Source organism: Chiloscyllium plagiosum, unplaced genomic scaffold, assembly GCF_037043375.1.
Source record: "Chiloscyllium plagiosum isolate Xiang-an unplaced genomic scaffold, Cpla_swu_hap1 HiC_scaffold_27, whole genome shotgun sequence".
Taxonomy (NCBI): Eukaryota; Metazoa; Chordata; class Chondrichthyes; order Orectolobiformes; family Hemiscylliidae; genus Chiloscyllium; species Chiloscyllium plagiosum.
Window position 1 is genome coordinate 93082947 of NW_028270165.1, and position 23222 is coordinate 93106168.

General features: G+C 47.3%; 3 protein-coding genes across 9 annotated transcripts in view; 1 reads left to right on the forward strand and 2 right to left on the reverse strand.

The window, feature by feature from the left end:
- LOC148145045 (uncharacterized) overlaps nucleotides 1-23222 on the forward strand; it is a 103293-nt gene that overhangs the window by 47608 nt on the left and 32463 nt on the right. The window lies entirely within an intron of this gene.
- The window catches only part of LOC148145048 (uncharacterized), a 112813-nt gene that overhangs the window by 12110 nt on the left and 77481 nt on the right, over nucleotides 1-23222 (reverse strand). The window contains exon 1 of one of the 5 annotated variants that reach the window (XM_087975512.1): nucleotides 6555-6680. The exons of 3 other annotated variants lie outside the window; for them this stretch is intronic. The gene's annotated coding sequence lies outside the window, so the exon portion shown is untranslated. Of the gene's footprint in view, nucleotides 1-3372; nucleotides 3596-6554; nucleotides 6681-23222 lie in introns of those variants that run through there. One more of the 5 variants, XM_087975519.1, reaches the window with a different exon arrangement.
- LOC148145049 (uncharacterized) lies at nucleotides 8239-19886 on the reverse strand. 3 transcript variants are annotated; one of them, XM_087975617.1, is made up of 2 exons: nucleotides 19123-19886; nucleotides 8239-10059 (listed from the first exon to the last, which is right to left on the reverse strand). In XM_087975617.1, the coding sequence occupies exon 2, from the start codon at nucleotides 9666-9668 to the stop codon at nucleotides 8784-8786; it is 885 nt and encodes a 294-aa protein (XP_087831743.1). In that variant the 5' UTR covers nucleotides 9669-10059; nucleotides 19123-19886; the 3' UTR covers nucleotides 8239-8783. The 3 variants fall into 3 exon arrangements, with proteins under 3 accessions (XP_087831743.1, XP_087831744.1, XP_087831745.1); XM_087975618.1 differs by lacking the exon at nucleotides 19123-19886 and adding an exon at nucleotides 12400-12591; XM_087975619.1 differs by lacking the exon at nucleotides 19123-19886 and adding an exon at nucleotides 12390-12581.

Below are 23222 nucleotides of genomic sequence, written 5' to 3' on the forward strand. Positions count from 1 at the left end.
GGTCGGTATGGAGACTTTAGGCCCAGTGGCCTGCTTCCACACTGAGGGTTCTCTGAAGGGAAGGGGTTTTGCAAACTGTGACTCACCTCTTGATATGTTGATGTCACAGCAGGGAAGTGGCCCTGTCCGTGAGTGAATCTCACTCTGTCTGGGCAACTCTTCATCCTGGGAGGGAGACAGAGATGGGGGGAGGGGAAATCTATTCACTTGTAGCAACTGGAGTGAATGCAGGGAGGGAGGAGACTCCACAAACTCAGGTATGTGTCTTAGTTACCCGGGTGAGGAGGGACAGAGGGATCGACGTTGGGAAGGCGGGAGGAGTAGATAGCTGTTCTGTTTTGATGTTTAAAATGCACCCGATTCCCACCAGTAAGTGCAACAGGTACAAGTACAGCACATGCAATATTCCTCATTGCAGCTTCAAGCCGGTTTTGCATCATCTGTTCTTCCTCCACCTTGCTCCAGCACATTCAGCTTCTTTCCCTCATTCCCATTTCCCCCCGCCCTGATGTTCCATGCTGACCCGCAAAAGATCTGTTTGTCCCTCCATTCTTTCCCGGTTGTCTTTTGTGGGTTTTGAAAACTTTCCCAGTCCTCTGAGGATTGGAGTTGGGAGGTTACGTTGTGCACTCTCCAGGACATTTGTTTGGCTACTTTTGGAGTATTGTGTGCAGTTCTGGTCTCTCTGCTAGAGGAAGGATGTTGTGAAACCTGAAAGGATTCAGATAAGATTGACAAGGATGTTGTCAGGGTTTGAGCTGAACAGGGTGGAGCTGTTTTCTGTTGAGTTTTCAAAGGCTGAGGGTGACCCTACAACCGTTTATAAAATCATAAGAGGCATGGAAAGGGTAAATAGAAAAGGTCTTTTCCCTGGATGGGTTATAGGTTCAGGGTGAGGGTGAGATTTAAGAGGAACCTAAGGGGCAACTCCTATATTCAGAGGGTGCTGTATGTAAGGAATGAGCTGCCAGAGGAAATGGTGATGGCTGGTACAATTACAGCACTTAAAAGGCATCTGGATGGGTATATGAATAGGAAGGGTTTAGAGAACATAGGCCAAGTGCTGACAAATGGGACTGGATTAATTTAGAATACCTGGTTGGTACTGATGAGTTGGACCAAAGGGTCTGTTTCTGTGCTGTACATCTCTATGACTCTGGCTTTCCACTAACATTTGCCACGTCAATAGGTCCACTTTCTCTCTAATGTCGGTGTTAATGGCTTGACATCTCATTTTGCTCCCACCTTCCTGGGGACGTTAACCATCTCGTGTCTGGCTCTTCCTCAAAAAGCTGCATTCCCGACTCACCCTGAATTGACACACTTTTCTTTGCTTCCCAAAATCAGACCTGCTCACTCTCAGCGGTATCCCAGTGTTGTGAAAGATATTAACTTTCAGGTGGAATTATCCAAAATGCAGAGAGAAGTCAGTCTTGATGTTTTTGCTTTTCTGCCCCTGTAAGATCCTGAATCAGCACCTTCAGGAGAATTAGCTAGAGCGGAGTGAGAACAGAGGGGGAGAGAGAGTGGGATGGTGCTTTCAATTTTGTGGAATAACAGAACACAAGAATATTCCATAGAAAGTAGAATTGCTTGTTCAGAATTTCTACCCTGCACTGACAATGATGAGCTTTGTAATCTCTCTTTACGGAGTATTTGAAGATCTGAAGACAGAAGTTTCAAAATCAACAGATGAAGGCCTTATGCCTGAAATGTTGACTCTCCTGCTCCTCTGAGGCTGCCTGACCTGCTGTGCTTTTCCAGCGCTGCACTTTTCGACTCTGATTCTCCAGCGTCTGCAGTCCTTATTTTGACGTCAATGCCCGACAGTCACTCAATCCATCGGGACCACAACAATTTTCAACTATGAGTCTGTGAGAAGGAACAAAGCTTTTTGATTCCTGTTTGAGTAGATTTTCAGCATCAGTGGGACTGGATGAGAGACCCTACTGTTGCAGCGCACTGAGTGTGGAGTCTGAAACAGTTATATGGCCTGGGAAAGGGCTCCACACGCGTTTGTGTACATCTGAAGCTTCAGCCATGGAGAAACCCGTGGAATCCCGCTCCGTGGAGAAACCGTGGAAGTGTGGCAACTGTGGGAAAGGCTTCCGTTTCGCATCTGCCTCGGGTGGATTCCTCGGGTTGGGATTTTTGCAAATGGTGCAGGGACTGCTTTCGGCTTGGCCCCACCCCATTACCCAGACACCTTACCCCAACCCCTCGTTCCATTGTTGATGTCACTGCGCAGAACTGGTCTTGTGAGGTTCAGAGTGAAACCCCCTCCCTCTGGGCAACTCTTTATCCTGTGGGGGGAGAAAATGAACTTTTGTATCTCTTTTCCCCAGGTTTGGGGGTAGGGGGGAGTCCAGAACTAGAGGGCATAGATTTAGGGTGGGGGGGGTGGAAGATTTGTGAGGGACCTAAGGGGCAACCTTTTCACGCGGAGGGTGGTGCGTTTATGGAATGAGCTGCCAGAGGAAGTGGTGAAGGCCGATATAATTACAGCATTTAAAAAGGCATCTGGATGGGGATATGAATAGGAAGGGTTTAGAGGGACATTGGCCAAATTCTGGCAAATGGGTCACTAGGTTAAGATAGAATATCTGGTCGGCGTGGACTGAAGGGCTTGTTTCCATGCTGTACAACACTATGACTCTATTTCTACATAGTCAGAACCAATATCACAAGACTAGGAACAGGCCATTCACCCCTTCCAACCTGTCCTGAGCTGTGGTTAAACTGCATATAATTCAGTGCAAGTTTCAGAAAGGTTTCAACAGCTCTTAAAAAATTTAACATGCTTTCAGACTTCAGCTATGTTTCTGAATATATCATTTTAGGTATTCTTAATTGTAAAGATACGCGTATCTAGTGAACACAGCCCACACCTCCTGGTGCTGCCAGGAAACTTTACAATGCCGATGAAACGATGCAGTACCTGCACTCACAAAAAATTTACAATTTCTAACAATACTAGCTCCTCATTCACTGCTCCATCTGATACACGACATTGGAAACTCAGTACAGGAGGTTGCAAAAAATGAGCAGCTTTAAAACTGAAACCTCTTGGAGCTCAAAACTTTCAATGAGAGCCTGAGTCTTGCAGTAAGTAAGTTCAGGTAACCTTTATTGTGACCCAACTTTGTTACAGCTTCAGATTCCACCCCCGCACCCCCCTCACCAAAAAGACATAGAAAAAGTTGCTGTTTTTTTTAAATAAGCAGCTCAAGGTCAAAGCGCTCACACTGCCACCCCCCTCCGCCTCTCTTCCTCTACTATTGGTCAGCACAGAGTTGTCCCTTTGTAATTGGTTCCTTGCTACAGCCGTAACCCAAAGGAAATACTGCCTCACTCACCAATTTCAACCCATACCTTGTCTCCAAGTAAGTTTCTCTCCACCTGGTGCCTCCGCAGGTGGGAGGAGCAGGTGAAGCCTTTCCAGCACTCGGGGCAGCTGAAGGGCCTTTCCTCTGTGTGGACCCGCTGGTGGGTCAGCAAGTTGGAGGCCTGGGTAAATCTCTTCCCATACTCAGGACAGCTGAAGGGCCTCTGCCCCGTGTGGACCACTGGTGGGTCAGGAGGTGGGAGGCCCGGACAAAGGCCTTCCTGCACTCGGGGCAGCTGAAGGGCCTTTGCCCAGTGTGGAGCCGCTGGTGCCTGAGCAGGTTTGAGGAATTCCTGAAGGCTTTCCCACACTCGGGGCAGTTGGGAAGAGTGTCAATTCAGGGTGAACCTGCAATGCAGCTTCTTGAAGACCCAGACACAAAATGGTTAACGTCCCCGGGAAGCGGGGGAGCAAAGTGAGACATCAAGGTATTAACATAGACACCAGAGAGAAACTGAACGTAAAGATGTGGCAAATGTTTGTGGAAAGCCAGAGTCACAGATATACAGCATAGAAACAGACACTTGGATCAAACTCTTTGGTGCTGACCAGATATCCGAAATTAATCTAGTCCCATTTGCCAGCACTTGGCCCATATCCCTCTGAGCCCTGCTCCGGACGGCGGCCGTCTGGTCCGCAGTGCGCCTGCGCAGTTTGCAAAACATCTTCCCTTCCGAGAAGCTCCATCGTGTGGAAGCAGGCCACTCGGCCCAGGGAGTCCACACCGACCCTCCGAAGGGTAACCCACCCACACCCATTCCCAAACCCCTATTGCTCTGCATTTAACCCTTACTAATGCACATAACCTGAACATCCTATGGCTAATCCACCCTAACCTAGACAGATGCCAGCCAGACATCCTAAATTAACGTAGTTCCATTTGCCAGCATTTGGCCCATATCCCTCTGAACCCTTGCTATTCATATAGACAGATGCCTTTTATATTGTGTCATTATGCCAGCCTCCACGACTTCCTCTGGCAGCAGGTTCCATACATCCACCACCCTCTGCGTGAAAAAGTTTCTACTCACTTCCCTTTCCCCATTCATCTTAAACCGATGTTCTTCTAGTTCTGGACTCCCCTATCCTGGGGAAAAGACCTTGCCTTGATCCATGCCCCTTATATATTTTTATAAGGTCACCCCTCAACCTCTGATGCTCCAGGGAAAATATCCCTGGCCTATCAGCCTCTCCCTGTACCTCAAACGTTCCAACTCTGCCAACAAGCCTTATAAAAGTTTTCCCACCCCTTTCAAAGTTTCACAACATCTTTCCTATTGCAGGGAGACCAGAACTGAATGCAGTATTCCAAAAGTGGCCTAACCACATGTCCTGCACAACAGCAACAGGACTTCCCAAATCCTGTACTCAATGCTCTGACCAATAAAGGAAAACATACCAAGGTCTCTTTGTTCTGCAACACTCCCCTTAACTGTGTAAGTCTTGCCTGGATTGCTTGACCAAAATGCAAACCTCACATTTCTCTAAATTAAACTCCACCTGCCACTCTTTGGCCGATCAGCCCATCCGATCAGTTCTGATTTATCGCTTTTTCCTCCCTTATTCCAGAGAGGCTGAAAATCTCCATCCCACACACTCTCCCTCCATTCTCAGTTTGCTGAACCTAATCCCTGCTGTACCTCATCCTGAAGAGTCTGGTTCATGCTGATTAACAGGCCTGCACTCACCGGGGGGGGGGGGGGGGGGGGGGGGGAGATCTAATTGAAACATACATAATACTGAACGACATGGATATTTGAAAGATGTTTCAATTGGTAAGAGAGACTAGGACCAGAGGGCCTTTTAGAATGGAGTAAAGAAAAAACTTCAGCCTGAGAGTGGTGAATCTATGGAATTCCTTGACACAGAAGGCTGTGGAGGCCAGGTCACTGAGGATATTTAAAACTGAAATAGATAGGTTCTTGAGTATCAAGGGGATCGAGAGGTATTGGGAGAAAGCAGGTGAATGGGGTTGACAAACTGATCAGCCACAATTGAATGGTATGAGCAGACCTGATGTGGTGAATGGCCAAATGTCTGCTCCTGTCTTATAGTCCCTTACTGTCCTGGACATAGTGAGAGAGTTGGGAGCAGGAGTAGGTCAGTTGGTCTTTCGAGCCTGCACCAGCTTTGAACAGATCATAACTAGATATTAATCTACCTACATCTAGGTGGATAGGCTGGGATGTTTTCAGTGGAATACAGGAGGTTGAGATGCAACATTATAGAGAATTATAAAACCATAGATGAGGTAAATGGCAGGTGTTGTTTCAAGATTAGGAGCAAATTTTTAAGGTGCGAGGAGAAAGATTTTAAGATAGATATGAGGAGCACCTTTTTCCTTTGAGAGAGTGGTTTGTGTGTGGAATGAATGTCCAGAGGAAATGGTGGATGCAGGTACAGTAACAACGTTTATAAGATGTTTGGATAAGGACATGAATAGGAAAGGTAAGAGGGATATGGGCCAAACACAGGCAGGTGGAACGAGTTTAGTTTGTGAACATAGTCAGCACAGACTATTTGGGCTGAAGGGTCTGTTTCTGTGCTGTCTGACTCTGTAACTGTTCTATACTGGTCTTGAAACCATTTTCTTGCCTTCCCCCAGAAACATCCACCTCTTTGTTGTTCAAAAATCAGAGGAGTTCAGCCTTGAATATATTTAATGACCCCCCCCCCCCCCGAACAGCAGGAAGGCATCCCCACTTCTGAACTCAATTCCTCTTGCTAATATAACACTTGCCTTGCTGATTGCTTGCTGCACCTGTCTCACAACAGGCAGTGACTGGTGTAGGAGGACGCTGAGGCCCCTTTGTACATCCACACGGCATTCCCGATGAAGGGCTCGGGTCCGAAATGTTGACTCTCCTGCTCCTTGGAAGCTGCCACACTTTTTGACTCTGATCTTCAACACCTGCAGTCCTCACTTTCCCCACATCCCAATATATCACCATTTAAACAATGCACTTCCTTTCTGCTGTTTTATCCCCTCACAGCAAAGGCTATAACTTCACACTGTGAGACTGTTTTTGCCAATTGAGACACTGATCTGGATCAACATTTCCCGAGTCTGCTCCTCCCTGGATTCACTGTCTTTACATCCAGTTGCTGCGAGTCAACAATCGAAGCCCACAATGAAATAAAGAAATGGAAAAGAGAGTGCGGTACTCACAATGTTAAACAGAGGAAGGAAGTTGTAGTCTGGAGTGAAGCTCAATCTTCTTTCAGAGAGAGAGGTGCAGCAGCTTCAGAAGCTCATGGGACAACTTCCGCATTCAGACAATAGTGAATGTTCTCATTGGCAGGAGGACTACCCTACTTCCGGCCCTCCAAGGCTCCCCATTAGCTTCTAAAGAAGGTCACGCCCCGTTGCAGCGGACAGCTAGGAGCATGCGCCGTTCTTGCTGACACCGAGGAGCATGCGCTGTACACTCTGTGGCAATGTTGCGATTACTGACAAATTTAAGTGTCCAAATGCCAATAGGAGAAAAAGAAACGGTAGAGCCAATATTTATTTATTTAGGACTCGACATAACCAAACATGCTCCTCACTATTTTTGCTACTCACCTTGCCGACACCCCTCATGATTTTACAAATCTCAATAAGGTCACCCCTCAACCTCCTCCACTCCAGTGAATAAAGTCTCAGCCTCTCCTTATAACTCAAATCCTTCAGTCCTGACAACATCCTGGTACATCTTTACCGAACCTTCTCTAATAGTATTCTTCCTATAACAGGGCGACCAGAACTGTACTCAGTGTTCTAAAAGTGGCCTCACCAACAGCGTGTACAATTTCAAAATGATGTCCCAACTCCAACATTCACCACACCCCCATGTCTCTGTTCTACAACATAACCCAGGGCCCCGCCAGTAACTGCTACAAGTCCTTCCCTTTTTTTTAAAGCAAAATGCAATTCCTCACTTTTATCTATACCTCTCTCATACACACGCTCTCTCTCAGGCACAGACACACACCACCCAACACTCTCACAGGCTTATACTCCATCACACTCATACATTATCAAGCATGCACACAGGCAAACATATACTCTTGGGCAAACTCTCACACACAGTCACATGCATACACACACTCTCTGATGCATGCACAGACACACACAGGTCTATGGGGTAAATTTGCATTTGCAGATACATTCAATTTTGATCAAAAAAAGCACACAGTCTGCAGGCAGTCAATCCATGTAATATCTTATAAATTCCTACTTTGGAAATGGAACCAGTCTGATTCAAGATTGGGATACAGACAGAGTCAAACCTCACATCCTTCATGCACTGAGCTGAGATATCACTGATTTTTTATAAAACCTTAAGTCATCTCAAGAATGTGACTCAAAAGTACTTCTAAGCTTTACATATTAATGAACCAAAACCCGCAACCCATTCGAGAAGATGAAAGACTAAACCACAATCTTGATTTGTTCAATATATCCTATCAGTAGTATGACACTGTGATCGGTTGCTGGATGTTCCTGCTCCATAGCTACCCGATGAAGGAGCAGCACTCCAAAAGCGAGTGCTTCCAAATAAATCTGTTGGATGATAACCTGGTGCTGTGTGATTTTTTCACTTTATCCACTCCAGTCCAACACCAGCACTTCCACATCGTTTCCAGTGAACACAGCCCACAGCTCCTGGTGCTGCCAGGAAACCTAACAATGCCGATGACATGGCGCACTCTGCACTCCTGAAAAAATTCTAACGATACTGGCTGCTCATTCACTGCTCCATCTGATACACAACATTGGAAACTTAGTGCAGGAGGCTGAAAGGAATGAGCAGCTTTAAAACAAAAACCTCTTGCAGCTCAAAGCTTTCAATGAGAGTCTGAGCCCGGTGGTTAGTCCAGGTACCTTTTATTGTGACCCAACTTTGTTACAGCGTCAGATTCTCCCCAGCAAACAGGCAAAGAAAACATAGCAGATTTTTTAAAAAACACCTCAAGATCAAAGTGCACACAGACATCACACCCCCCGCCCCCCCTTTAATATTGGTCAGCATGGAGTTGTCTCTTTGTAATCGGATCCTTGGTACAACCGTAACCTGGAGGAAGTATTGCCTCACTCAGCAATTTCAACCCATTCCCTGTGTTTCTCCCCGCTCATTTGCCAGGGGCTTTTTGAGGGGGGAGGGGAGGGAATCAGCCGCACTGCTGTGGGTCTGGAGTCACGTACAGGCCAGACCGGGTAAAGGGTGCAGCTGGGACAACTGAGTGAATGAGATGGGGGTTTTCTTCCACCCCCACCCCACCGACAATGGTTTCACCGTTAGATTCTGAACTCCAGATTTCTGACCAAATTCCCATTCCACCATCTGTCACGGTGGGAATCGAACTCGGGATCCCTGGAACTGGGTTGATAGTCCGTCACTCGACCGTCACTCCTTCAATCCTCCTGCGATGGCACATGAACTCGCTGGTGGCTCCGGAGGTGGGAGGAGCGGGTGAAGCCCTTCCCGCATTCGGGGCAGCTGAAGGGCCTCTCCCCCGTGTGGATCCGCCGGTGGGTCAGCAGGTTGGAGGCCCGGGCAAAGTTTTTCCCACACTCGGGGCAGCTGAAGGGCCTCTCCCCCGTGTGGACTCGCCGGTGCTTCACCAGGGCAGAGGAATCGCTGAAGGCCTTCCCACACTCGGGGCAGCTGAAGGGCTTCTGCCCCGTGTGGACGCGCTGGTGCTTCAGCAGGTCGGAGGAATCGCTGAAGCCCTTCCCGCACTCGGGGCAACTGAAGGGCCTCTCCCCGGTGTGGACGCGCTGATGCTTCAGCAGGTCCGAGGAATAGCTGAAGGCCTTCCCACATTCAGGGCAGGTGAAGGGCTTCTCCCCAGTGTGGACCCGCTGGTGCGTACGCAAGTTGCCCACCTGACTGAATCCCTTCCCGCACTCGGGGCAGGAGAACGGCCTCTCCCCAGTGTGGATCCGCCGATGGGTCAGCAGGATAGACGCCTGTGTAAAGGTCTTCCCGCACTCAGGGCAGCTGAAGGGCCTCTCCCCCGTGTGGACCCGCCGGTGCTTCAGCAGGATGGAGGAATTGCTAAAGATCTTCCCGCACTCAGTGCAGGGGAACGGCCTCTCCCCTGTGTGGACCTGCTGGTGGGCCTGCAGGGCGGAGGAATTGCTGAAGGCCTTCCTGCACTCACGGCAGGAGAACGGCCTCTCCCCGGTGTGACTGCGCCGATGAATCTCCAGGGCAGACGGAGCACGGAAACCTTTCCCACAGTCACCACACTTCCATGGTTTCTCCACGGGGCGGGATTCCTCGGGTTTCTCCATGGCCAAAGCTTCAGCCGCACACAAACATGTTGTGAATTCCTCTTTCCAGGCTGTATAGCTGCTACACGCTCCTCATTCAGTGCGCTGCAACATTTGGGTCTCTCATCCAGTCCCACTGATGCTGAAAACGTACTCAAACGGGAACCAAAAAGCTTTCCTCCTTCTCACAGACTCACAGTTGTAAACCGTTGCAGTCCTGATGGACTGAGTGACTGTCAGACATTGACATCAAAGTGAAGACTGTAGACGCTGGAGAGTCAGAGTCGAAAAGTGCAGCGCTGGAAAAGCACAGCAGGTCAGGCAGCATCTGAGGAGCAGGAAAGTCAACGTTTCGGGCATAAGCCCTTCATCTGTTGATCTTGAAACTTCCGTCATCAAATCTTCAAATACCCTGTAAAAAGAGATTACAAAGGTCATCACTGTCAGTCCAGGGTAGAAATTCTGAACAAGCAATTCTACTTTCTACGGAATACGTTTTTTAATTCCACAAAACTGAAAACACCATCTCACTCCGCTCTAACTAATTCTCCTGAAGGATCTGCCAGGGGCTGAAAAGCAAAAACATCAAGACTGACATCTCTCTGCATTTTGGATACCTCCACCTGGAAGTGAATATCTTTCACAACACTGGGATCCTGCTGAGAGTGAGCAGGTCTGATTTTGGGAAGCAAAGAAAAGTGTGTCAATTCAGGGTGAATCGGGAATGCAGCTTCTTGAGAAAGGACCAGACACAAAATGGTTAATGACCACAGGAAGGGGGGAGCAAAATGAGACATCAAGGCATTAACACTGACACCAGAGAAAAACTCAACATACAGACGTGGCAAACATCGTTGGAAAGCCAGGGTCATAGAGACATACAGCAGAGAAACATCCTTTGGTCCAACACGCTTGTACCAAACAGTACAAAGAGATCTGGGTGTTCTTGTACACCAGTCAATGAAGGTAAGCATGCAGGTACAGCAGGTAGTGAAGAAGGCTAATAGCATGCTGGCCTTCATAACAAGAGGGATTGAGTATAGAAGCAAAGAGGTTCTTCTGCAGCTGTACAGGGCCCTGGTGAGACCACACCTGGAGTATTGTATGCAGTTTTGGTCTCCAAATTTGAGGAAAGACATTCTGGCTATTGAGGGAGTGCAACATAGGTTCACGAGGTCAATTCCTGGAATGGCGGGACTACCTTACGCTGAAAGACTGGAGCAACTGGGCTTGTATACCCTTGAGTTTAGAAGACTGAGAGGGGATCTGATTGAGACATAAGATTATTAAAGGATTGGACAATCTGGAGGCAGGAAACATGTTTCCGCTGATGGGTGAGTGCTGAACCAGAGGACACAGCTTAAAAATACAGGGTAGACCATTTAGGACAGAAATGAAGAGAAACTTCTTCACCCAGAGAGTGGTGGCTGTGTGGAATGCTCTGCCCCAGAGGGCAGTGGAGGTCCAGTCTCTGGATTCATTTAAGAAAGAGGTGGATAGAGCTCTCAAGGACAGTGGAATCAAGGGTTATGGAGATAAGGCAGGAACAGGATACTGATTAAGGATGATCAGCAATGATCATATTGAATGGTGGTGCAGGCTTGAAGGGCAGAATGGCCTACTCCTGCACCTATTGTCTATATTCCAAATCAATCAAATCCCATTTGCCAGCATTAGCCCATATTCCTTTAAACCCTTCCTATTCATATACCCATTCAGATGCCTTTTTAAATGTTGTAATTGTACCAGCCTCCACCACTTCCTCTGGAAGCTAATTCCTTACACGTACCATCCTCCGGGTGAATACATTGCCCTTTTGGTCAGTTTTACACCTGCCCCTCTCCCCCACCCTGAACCAATTACCCACCCATTCTGGACTCCCCCACCCCAGGGAAAAGACCTTGCCTATTTACCCTATCCATGCTCTTCATGATTTTATAAACCTCTATAAAGGTCACACTTCAGCCTCCGATGCTCCAGTGAAAACAGCCCCAGACTATTCAGCCTCTTTCTGTAGCACAAATCCTCCAGCCCTGGCAACATCCTAGCAAATCTTTTCCAAACCCTTTCATGTTTACAACATGCTTCCAATAGGAGGGAGACACAATATTGTAGAAGTGACTGTGGTTCTGTTGGACAATGGCAATTTAATTCCAAAGTGAATTCCTGTTGTTCGCCCTTTTCTCTTGTCTACAAACTGAAACTAACATCAACACGTCAATGCTCTCCTGGTCACTGCAATCTTGGAAGCACCCACATTCTGTTCCAGTGCCACAGATTATCACATTAATTCACCTCAAATTCACAGCCCATCTAAGTGTTTTTTCCCTGGACCTCTCTCCCACTTCCTTTTCCTGTTTTAAGGGCACACAGACCAAGCTCAGGGCCAGGTCTCCCAGAGTGAAATGAGGAAATTCGAGTTGACACAAAGGCTTCCCCGAGGTTGGAATCCTCTCCCGGAAATGACAGCAAACGGTGCCTTCACCAAGATGGCCGCCCGCGATGCCGGCCCAAAGACAACCTCCTACCTGTCCTTCACAAAGATGGCGGCCAGGTGCTCCAGGGAGCAAAGGCAACTTCCGCCTGACCCTCACAAAGATGGCCGCCGGTTGCCCGGGCGACCCGAGGGGTCCTTCGCCGGTGAAATAAACACTGGGCCTTTTATTGGAGGCCTCAGGCCTCCCCCGAGGAGTTTATAAACTCCCCTCCCCCACCCCAGCCTCCCGCGGTTCCCAATCCTACCCTGTCTCACCATCTCCTCTCCCCGGGGGCAGGAGCCAGGTCTTGGCGCTGGGGCCTGGCGACCTCCCGAGGGATGTTTCTGAGACCTGTCCGTGTTCTAAAGAAGGACCTGCTCAGCCTTTCCCAGCGGTTTCTGTCCTTGTTCCTTCGGCCGCCGGCGCCATCAGTAACACTGACGTCATCCCGCTGCGGGAGCTACAGCGCGCATGCGCCAGCTCGTATCGGGGCGAGGTCCTGACGGGTGACGTCATCGTCAGTTCATGGGGCGTGGTTGGAGGAGTCCTCCGAGAATACGGAAACAATAGGGGGCGGGGCGATAGTTGTGCCCGCCCCCAGCCACCTGAAGGTTGGGTTTCTTTTGGGTTCGAACGTAGTTTTTTTTATTCAATTTTCAGCCTGTTCAGAAGTGAGCAGAATGGGTTCTTTCTGGATTATAATGTTTTATTAAAATGTCTCCTGATTAAATTTTAAAAGTATAAGTGATAAGTGCTAACTTAGCCTGGAGCACTTCTTTTTTAAGAGCAAAAAGACAGTGTTATCTTCTGGGTGTGTAGATTTTGGATGAGCAAAGTATAGCGGTCTGCCCTTCCTGTCGGAAATGGGAGATTAGGGAGAGTTTCCACGTTACTGAGGATTGCCTGCAGCAAGTGTCTTTGGTCACGAATCCTATCAGATTGACTGGATCTGTTGGAGCGACAGTTCGAGGCAATGAGGAATTTACAAGAGCTAGGGGGTTTGATAGATAGTTATAGGAAAGGAGAAAAGTTGCAGATATATAGTCAGATAGATGGAGCAACACCAGGAAAGGTAGGTGAGGTAAACAGGTAGTGCAAGAATCTTCTGTGGCTATCCCCGTTTCAAACAAGTATGCTGTTTTGGAAAATGTATGGGGTGATGGACTCCCAGGGGAACGTAGCATGAACAGCCAGGTTTCTGGTATTGAGACAGGCTCTAATGTCATGAGGGGTATGCTGGTGTCCAAGTGTTCGATTGTGACAGGGGACCCTCTAGTCAGATGCACAGACAGACATTTCTGCAGCCAACAGCGAATAATCAGAATGGTGTGTTGCCTCCCTCATGCCAGGATCAAGGATGTCTCAGAGAGGATGCAGAATGTTCCGAAAGGGGAGAGGGACAAGCAGGTGGTCATTGTACACACTGGAACCGACGACATCGGAAGGGAAAAAGATGAGATTCTGAAGGGTCAAAGAAAATTAGGCAGGAATTGAAATAAGAAGGTTCTCAAGGGTCGTAATATCTGGGTTACTCTCGGTGCTATGAGCTCGTGAGGGTAGGAATAGGAGGATAGAGAAGATGAATGTATGACTGAGGAGCTTGTGCAGGGGAGAAGGGCTCACATTTTTGGATTGTTGGAATCTCTTCTGGGGTAGAAGTGATCTGTACAAGGAGGACGAATTGCACCTGAATTGGAAGAGGACAAATATACTGACAGGGAGATTTGCAAGAGCTGCTCAGGAGGTTTTAAACAAGTAAGGTGGGAATAGTGAGGAAAGAGATCAATCTGAGACTGGTACAATTGGGAAAAGGAGTGAATCAAGCAGTCATGGTAGGCAGGGACAAAGAGGAGAACAAGTTAGGATTGGTAAATTAAACTGAATTTACTTCAATACAAGAGGCCTAACATGAAATGCAGTTGAAGTCAGGGCATGGGATATGAAACGTGGCTCAGGGATGGACAGGACTGGCAGCTTAATGTTCCACAATACAAATGCTATAGGAAGGGTAGAAAAGGGGGCAAGCGAGGTGGGGAGTGGTGTTTTTGATAAGGGTTGGTATTACAGCTGTATTTAAGCAGAATATTCTTGGGAATACATCCAGGAAAGTTATTTGGGTGGAACTGAAATAAGAGAGGGATAATCACCTTATTGGGATGGTATTATATACCCCCCTAAGAGTCAGCGGGAAATTGAGAAACAGATTTGTAAGGAGATTTCAGTTATCAGTAAGAATAATATGGTGGTTATGGTGGGGGACTTTACAGCTTTGCCCCCTCACACTAAACTAATGTCCTCTAGTTCTCAACTCCCACGCCCCAGGAAAAGACTTTGTCTAATTTACCCTGTCCATGATTTTATAAACTTCTACACAGTTACCCCTTAGCCTCTGATGCTCCAGAGAAAACAGCTCCATCCTCTTCAGCCTCTCCCTATAGCTCAAATCCTCCAACTCTGGCAATATCCTTGTTCATCTTTTCTGAACCCTTTCAAGTTTCACAACACCTTTCCAAAAGGAAGGAGACCAGAATTGCATGCAATATTCCACAAGTGACCTAACTGAGGTGTGATACAGCTGAAACATAACCTCCCAATTTCTGTACTCAACGCTCTGACCAATAAAGGAAATCATATCTTCTTCACTATCCTATCTACCAGCAACTCCACTTTTAAAAGGAGCTGTGAACCGCACTCCAAGGTCTCTTTGTTCAGCAACATTCCCCTGGACCTTACCATTAAATGTATAAGTCCTGCTCTGATTTGCTTTTCCAAAATGCAGCCCCTCACATTTATCGAAATTGAACTCCATCTGCCACTCCTCAGCCATTGGCCCATCTGATCAAGATCCTGTTGTAAATCTGAGGTAACCTTGCTCGCTGTCCACTACACCTCCAATTTTGGTGTCATCTGCAAACTCACTAACTATACCTCCTATGTTCAGATCAAAATAATTTACGTAAATTATGAAAAGTAGTGAACCCAGCACCGATCCTTGTGGCACTCCACTGTCACAGTCCTCACGTCTGAAAATCTACCCTCCACCACCACCCTCTGTCTTCTACCTTTGAGCAAGTCCTCCTTGTGTTCCATGAGATCGAACCTCGAACACCTTACTGAAGTCCACATAGATCACGTCCACCGCTCTATCCTCTTTGTTACTTCTTCAGAAAAACTCAATCAAGTTTGTGAGACATGATTTCCAACGCGCAAAGCCATGTTGACTATCCCTAATCAGTCCTTGCCTTTCCAAATGTGTAAATACTGTCCCTCAGGATTCCTTCCAAAAACTTGCCCACCACCGACATCAGGATTATTGGTCTATAGTTCCTTGGCTTGTCCTTACTGCCCTTCTTAAACAGTGGCACCACGTTAGCCAACCTCAGTCTTCTGGCACCTCACCTGTGACTATCAATGATACAAATATCTCAGCCACTTCCCTCACTTCCCACAGAGTTCTAGGGTACACATGATCAGGTCCTGGGGATTTATGCGTTTCAACACATCCAGCACCACATCCTCTGTAATATGAACATTTTTCAAGATGTCACCATCTATTTGACTACATTCTATATCTTCTATGTCCTTCTCCACAGTAAACACTGATGCAAAATACTCATTTAGTATCGCCCTCCCCCATCTCCTGTGGCTCCACAGAAAGGCCACCTTGCTGATCTTGGAGGGGCCCTATTCTCTCCCTGGTTACCCTTTTGCCCTTAATGTATTCGTAAAAACCCTTTGGATTCTCCTTCACCATATTTGCCAAAGCTACGTCCTCTTTTTGCCCTCCAGGGGTACAGGAGTTGCGAGGTCGTGTTTCTGCTCCTCTGTCTGATGGTCTCTTGCTGTTCTGGACACAGAGTGAGAATTGGGAGCAGGAGTAGGCTATTTGGTCTTTCAAGCCTGCACCAGCATTGAACAGATCACAAATGGATATGGATCTCCCTACAGAGCGGTGCAGAGGCTGGGACTACTTTCACTGGAGCACAGGTGACCTTACAGAGGTTTATAAAATCATGAGGGGTATAGGTGAGGTGAACATTTAAAATACATTTGGAGATGTACATGAATAGGAAAGGTTCGAAGGGATATGGGCCAAACACAGGCAGGTAGGACTAGTTTAGTTTGCAAATATAGTCAGCATAGACTAGTTGGGCTGAAGGGTCTGTTTCTGTGCTCGGCAAAAGTGAGAACTGCAGATGCTGGAGATCAGAGCCACGATTAGTGTGGTGCTGGAAAAGCACAGCAGGTCAGGCAGCATCCGAGGAGCAGGAAAATCAACATTTCGGGCAGGAGGGACTCCTGCCCAAAATGTCGATTTTCCTGCTTCTCGGATGCTGCTTGACCTGCTGTGCTTTTCCAGCACCACTCTAATCGTTTTTCTGTGCTGTCTGACTTGAACAGTTATGTACTCGTCTTAAAATCATTTTCTTGCCTTCCCCCATAACCATTCACTTCATTGCTGTTCAGAAATCAGATGAGCTCAGCCTTGAATACATTCAATGACCCCCTAACGTGGGCGGCACAGTGGCTAGCACTGCTGCCTCACAACGCCAGAGACCCAGGTTCAACTCCCGCCACAGGTGACTGTGTGGAGTTTGCATGTCCTCCCAGTGTCTGCATGGGTTTCCTCCCACAGTCCAAAAATGTGCAGGTTAGGTGAATTTGCAATGCTAAATTGCCCGTAGTGTTAGGTGAAGGGGTAAATGTAGGGGAATGGGTCTGGCTGGGTTGCACTTCAGCAGGTCAGTGTGGACTTATTGGGCTGAAGGGCCTGTTTCCATATTGTAAGTAATCTAATCTAACTGCAGGAAGGCATCCCCACTTCTGAACTCAATTCCACTTGCCTTGCTGATTGCTGGCTGCACATGTCTGACAACTGGCAGTGACTGGTGTAGGAGGACGCTGAGACCCATTTGTCCATCCACACATCATTCCTGAAGAAGGCCTCATACCTGAAACATCAACTCTCTTGCTCCTTGGATGCTGCCTGACTTGCTGTGCTTTTCCAGCACCACTCTTTTCGACTGATCTGCAGTCCTCACTTTCTCCACATCCCAATATATCACCATTTAAATAATGCACCTCCTTTGTGCATTTTCTTAATCACAACAAAGGCTATAACTTCACACGGTGGTACTGCAGTTGCCATATGTTGCCAATTGAGACACAGACCTGGACCAACATTGCCCAAGTGTCCCCTCCCTGAATTCACTCTCGTTCCTTTCAGTTGCTGCAAGTCACCAATTGAACCCCAGAATGAAAAAGAAATGGGCGAGAAAAAAGGGCCATACTCTCAGATATCGTATGGAGGAAAAAAGTTGCAGTCTGGGAGTACAGTTCAATCTTCATTCAGAGAGAGAGAGGAGCAGCAGCAGAAGCTCAAGGTCCAACTTCCGCATTCAGACAATACGGCGGCTCTGATTGGCAGGAGGACCCGTCCCCTTCCGGTCCTCCAGGGCGTCCTATTGGTTCGTCAAAAGAAGGTCGCGCGCCCTTTCTGCGGTCAGCGAGAAGCACGTGCAGTACTTGCTGACACCGAAGATCATGCGCAGTATTCCCTGTGGAGATGCTGGTGTTACTGACAGCTTTTAAGTGTCCAAATGCGAATAGGAGTTCAAAAGTCACAATTTTTTATTCCACCCTGTGGCTCAACATTGTATTCTTTTTGCATTTTAATGGCTACTCAACTTTTATATGTCTTTTCCCCACGGTAGGGAGAGTTCAGAACTAGAGGGCATAGATTTAGGGTGAGGCCAGAAAGATTTAGGAGGGACCTAAGGGGCAACCTTTTAACACAGAGGGTGGTGCGTGTATGGAATGAGCTGCCAGAGGAAGTGGTGATGGCTGGTACAATTACAACATTTAAAAGGCATCGGGATGGGTATACGAAAAGGAAGAATTTATGGGGTATGGGGCAAATGCGTCACTACATTAATTTAGGATATCTGGTCAGCATGGACTGAAGGGTTTATTTCCCGCTCTGTGACTATTTCTACATAGTTGGAACCAATTTCACAAAACAAGGAATAAGCCATACACCCCTTCCAGCCTGTCCTGAGCTGTGGCCTCACTGCACATTTTTGAGTGCAAGTTTCAGAAAGATTTCAGCAGCTCTTGTAAAAAAAATTGAACATGCTTTCAAACTTCAACGATGTTTCTGAATATATCACTGTAGCTATTCTCAATGTTTAAGATCAGCCGTTTCAGAACGTCATTTAAATGCAGAGGTTTTCTGACAATAGGTGTGAATTCTGTCTGGGTCCCAATGTCGCGTCAGACTGACATGCTTGTGAGAAAAGCTCTGCAGTTAAATTACATTCTGGGATTAACACACCAAAGAACAGAAGCCAATTCTAAACAATGAAATATTTAATCTAAAATTGTTTAATGAATCACATCTCCATGACACTCGACTGCTTTGACTATAAATTCTATGATCATGATCTTATTCTCCATAACCACCTAATGAAGGAGCAGCACTGAAAGCTTGTGCTTCCAAACAAACCTGTTGGACTATAACCTGGCGTTGAGAGATTTTTAACTTTATCCACCCCACTCCAACACCAGCACTTCCACATCGTTTCTAGTGAACACAGACCACACCTCCTGGTGCTGCCAGTAAACTTTACAATGCTAATGAAATGATGCACTCACAAAAAATTTACCATTTCTAACACTACTAGCTTCTCATTCACTGCTTCATCTGATACACGACACTGGAAACTTAGTGCAGGAGGCTACAAGAAATGAGCAGCTTTAAAACAAAAACCTCTTGGAGCTCAAAGCTTTCAATAAGAGTCTGAGCCCGGCGGTAAGTTACAGCTTCAGATCCCCCCAACAAAAAGGTGTAGAAAAAGTAGGTTATATTTTTTAAACAGCTCAAGCTCAAAGTGCACACACTCCCCCCAACTCTTTTACTATTAGTCACCACCAAGTTGTCCCTTTGTAATTGGATCCTTGGTACAGCCTTAACCTGTGGGAAGTGTTGTCTCACTCACCAATTTCAACCCATACCCTGTTTCCAAGTAATTTTCTCTCCACTCATTCGCCAGAAGGTGGCAGTGTTGAGTCAATCAGACTGCTGTGGGTCTGGAGTCATGTGTAGGCCAGACCAGGTAAAGGATGCAGCTGGGACGACCGAGTGAATTCTTTCCCACAATGACAGTTTCCTTCCCAAAAAAAGGACGTGAGTTTATCAGATGGGGGTTTCTCCATCCCCACCCCCCGAAAGTGGTTTCATCGTTAGATTCTGAACTCCAGATTTCTGACCAAATTGCAATTCCACCTACTGCCTCAGTGGGATTCAAACCCGAGAGTCCCTGGAACAGGGTTGATAGTCCAATCAATAACGGTACTCAACCGTTGCTCCTTCAATCACCCTGCGATGGCACGTGAACTCGCTGGTGCCTCTGCAGGTGGGAGGAGCAGGTGAAGCTCTTCCCTCACTCAGGGCAGCTGAAGGGCTTCTCTCTGGTGTGGACCCGCTGGTGTTTCCGCACGTTGCCCACCTGACAGAATGCTTCCCATATACGGGGCAGTTGAATGGCCTCTCCCCATTGTGAGCCTGCTTGTGTGTCAGCAGGTGGGAGGAATTGATGAAGCCCTTCCCGCACTCAGGGCAGGGGAACAGCCTCTCCCCGGTGTGACTGCGCCTATGAGACTCCAGGGCAGATGGGACACAGAAGCCTTTCCCGCAGTCGCCATATTTCCATGGTTTCTCTACAGGGCGGGATTCCTCGGGTTTCTGCATGGTAGAAACTTCAGCCACACACAAACGTGTGGAGCCCTCCCCCCCACCCTGAATTCCTCTTTCCATGCCGTATAACGTTTCAGGTTCCACACTCAGTGCGCTGCAACAGTTAAGTCTCTCATCCAGTCCCACTGATGCTGAAAACCTACTCAAACAGGAACCAAAAAGCTTTGCTCCTTCTCACAGAATCAGAGTTGGAAACCGTTGCGGTCCCGATGGATTGAGTGACTGTCAGACATTGACGTCAAAGTGAGGACTGCAGACGCTGGAGAGTCAGAGTCAAAACGTGCGGTGATGGAAAAGCACAGCAGGTCAGACAGCATCCGAGGAGCAGGAGAGTCGACGTTTTGGGCATGAGCCCTTCATCTGTTGATTTTGAAACTTCCAACTTCAGATCTTCAAATACTCTGTAAAAAGGGATTTTAAAAAGGTCACCACTATCAGTCCAGGGTAGAAAAGAAAAGATAAAAGTAAAACAGAAAAGATATCTATCCCCATTTCCCAATCTCTATCTTTCCCCCCCAATCCCACCCGAGTAACTAAGACACAAACCTGAGTTTGCAGAGTCTCCTCCCTCCCTGGATTCACTCCAGTTGCTACAAGTTGCTACAGACCAGTCATTCTCACGTCTGTCGTCTGCAAGGTATTAGAAAGGATTCTGAGGGATAGGATTTATGACCATCTGGAAGAGCATGGCTTGATCAAATGCAGTCAGCACAGCTTTGTGAGGGGCAGGGCACGCCTCACAAATCTTATTGAGTTCTTTAAGGGTGTTACTCGACAAGTTGATGAGGGTCGCGCGGTGGATGCGGTGTATGTGGACTTCAGTAAGGCATTTGATAATATTCCCCATGGCTCGTTCAGAAAGTCTGGAGGAATGGGATACAGAAAAATTCAGCTGTCTGGATACAGAATTGGCTGGTCAACAGAAGACAGCAAGTGGTAGTGGAAGGAAAGTATTCTGCCGAAAAGTCAGTGGTGAGTGGTTTTCCACAGGGCTCTGTTCTTGGGACTCTACTCTTTGTAATTTTTATTCATGACGTGGATGAGGAGATTGAAGGATGGGTTAGCAGGTTTACAGACGACACAAAGGTTGGAGGTGTCTTTGACAGAATAGAGGACTGTTGTAAGCTGCAGCGTAACATTGACAGGAAGCAGAGATGGGCTGAGAAGTGGAAGATGGAGTTCAACCTGGATGAATGCAGAGTGATGTATTTTGGAAGGTCGAACTTGAAAGTTGAGTACAGGATTAAAGATAGGATTCTTGGCAGTGTGGAGGAACAGCGGGATCTTGGTGTGCAGGTACTTAGATCCCTTAAAATTGCCATCCAAGTAGACAGGGTTGTTAAGAAAGCATATGGTGTTTTGGCTTTTATTAACAGGGGGATTGAGTTTAAGAATCGTGAGATCTTGATGCAGCTCTATAAAACTTTGGTTAGACAGCATTTGGAATACTGCGTCCAGTTTTGGTCGCCCTATTATAGGAAAGATGTGGATGCTTTGGAGAGGGTTCAGAGGAGGTTTACCAGGATGCTGCCTGGAATTATCTGGGCTTATCTGACGAAGAGAGGTTGACTGAGCTCGGACCTTTTTCATTGTAAAACCGAAGGAAGAGAGGGGACTTAATTGAGGTGTACAAGATAATGAGAGGTATAAATAGACTTGATAGCCAGAGACTTTTTCCCAGGGCAGAAATTGTTAACAGGAGGGGTCATAGTTTTAAGCTGTTTGGCGGAAAGTATAGAGGAGATGTCAGAGGCAGGTTCTTTACACAGAGAGTTGTGAGTGCATGGAATGCGTTGCCAACTGCAGTTGTGGAAGTGAAGTCATTGGGGATATTTAAAAGACTGCTGGACATGTATATGGTCACAGAAATTTGAGGGTTCCTACATTAGGTTTACCTTAAATGGGGATCAATGGTCGGCACAACATCGTGGGCTGAAGGGCCTGTTCTGTGCTGTACTGTTCTATGTTCTATGTTCTATGTTCTAAGTGAACAGATTCCCCCCCCACCCCTCTCCCTCCCAGGGTGAAGAGCTGCCCAGAGGGAGGGAGTCCCACTCAAACCTGACAGGGACACTTCCCCTTCATGACGTCAAAGGACGGAGGGGGCGGAGCGATTAAGGGGGCGTACGAGGGGGCGGAGCGAGTCAAGGGGGCGTACGAGGGGGCGGGATGAAGTCGACTGTGCTGCACTGCACAGTTTGGACGAACTCCCTTCTCTTCAGAGAATCCCCAAAGTGTGGAAGCCGGTCACTCGGCCCAACGAGTCCACACCGACCCTCCGAAGGGTAACCCACCCACACCCCTACCCCTATTGCTCTACATTTAACCCTGAGTAATACACCTTACCTGCACATCCCTGGGCACTATGGGACAACTTAGCATTGCCAATCCACCCTAACCTGCACATCCCTGGGCACTATGGGACAACTTAGCATTGCCAATCCACCCTAACCTGCACATCCCTGGGCACTATGGGACAACTTAGCATTGCCAATCCACCCTAACCTGCACATCCCTGGGCACTATGGGTAATTTAGCACGGCCAATCCACCTTCCCCTGCAGGTCCCTGGGCACTATGGGTAATTTAGCATGGCTAATCCACCTTCCTTGGCACATCCCCTGGCACTATGGGTAATTTAGCATGGCCAATCCACCCTAACCTGGACAAAGTTAAACATCACATAACACCAGGTTATAGCCCAACATCAGGTGGTTGCAGAGTATAAGATCAGAACGCACAGAATTTATGGAAAAACATGACAATGTCCTGCCACTGAAATGATATAACCTGGCTTGTTAAGGCTTTCATCTTTCAGAATGGGTTGCAGGTATCATTAATATGCAAATCCCAGAACTTCCTGTAAGGCACCTTCTTGAGAGAACTTAAAAGTTTTATAACAAAAGGTGACATCTCCGCTCAGACAATGCATTAAACGTGTGAAGTCAGGGCCTGTCTGTATCCCAATCTTGAGTCAGACTGGTTCTATTTCCAAAGTAGGAATTTATGAAATATTACATGGATTGACTGCCTGCAGATTGTGCATTTTTTGAGCAAAATAGAATGCATTTGCAAATATAATTCTGCAAATACAAACTCATCCCCATGGACTCGTGTGTACATGAGAGACAGAAACAGTCTATTTCCGTGCTGTATCTTTCTATGACTATTTTGTAACAGATGGTTTATTTCTGTTGATGTAAATATTGTTGTAAATCTTAGCTGGGTACTAATATCCATCTCAAACATCAAAAACTGTAAGTACAACAAACTTTTATCTACCCAGCTCCATAACCAGCGCTCCTTGAACATTCCAGAAGATTCCCCTGGCCTCGGAAACACC

Coding starts and splice junctions, on each gene's coding strand:
- LOC148145049 (XM_087975617.1), bottom strand. CDS start 9,668: ATGGAGAAACCCGAGGAATCCCGCCCCGTGGAGAAACCATGGAAGTGT.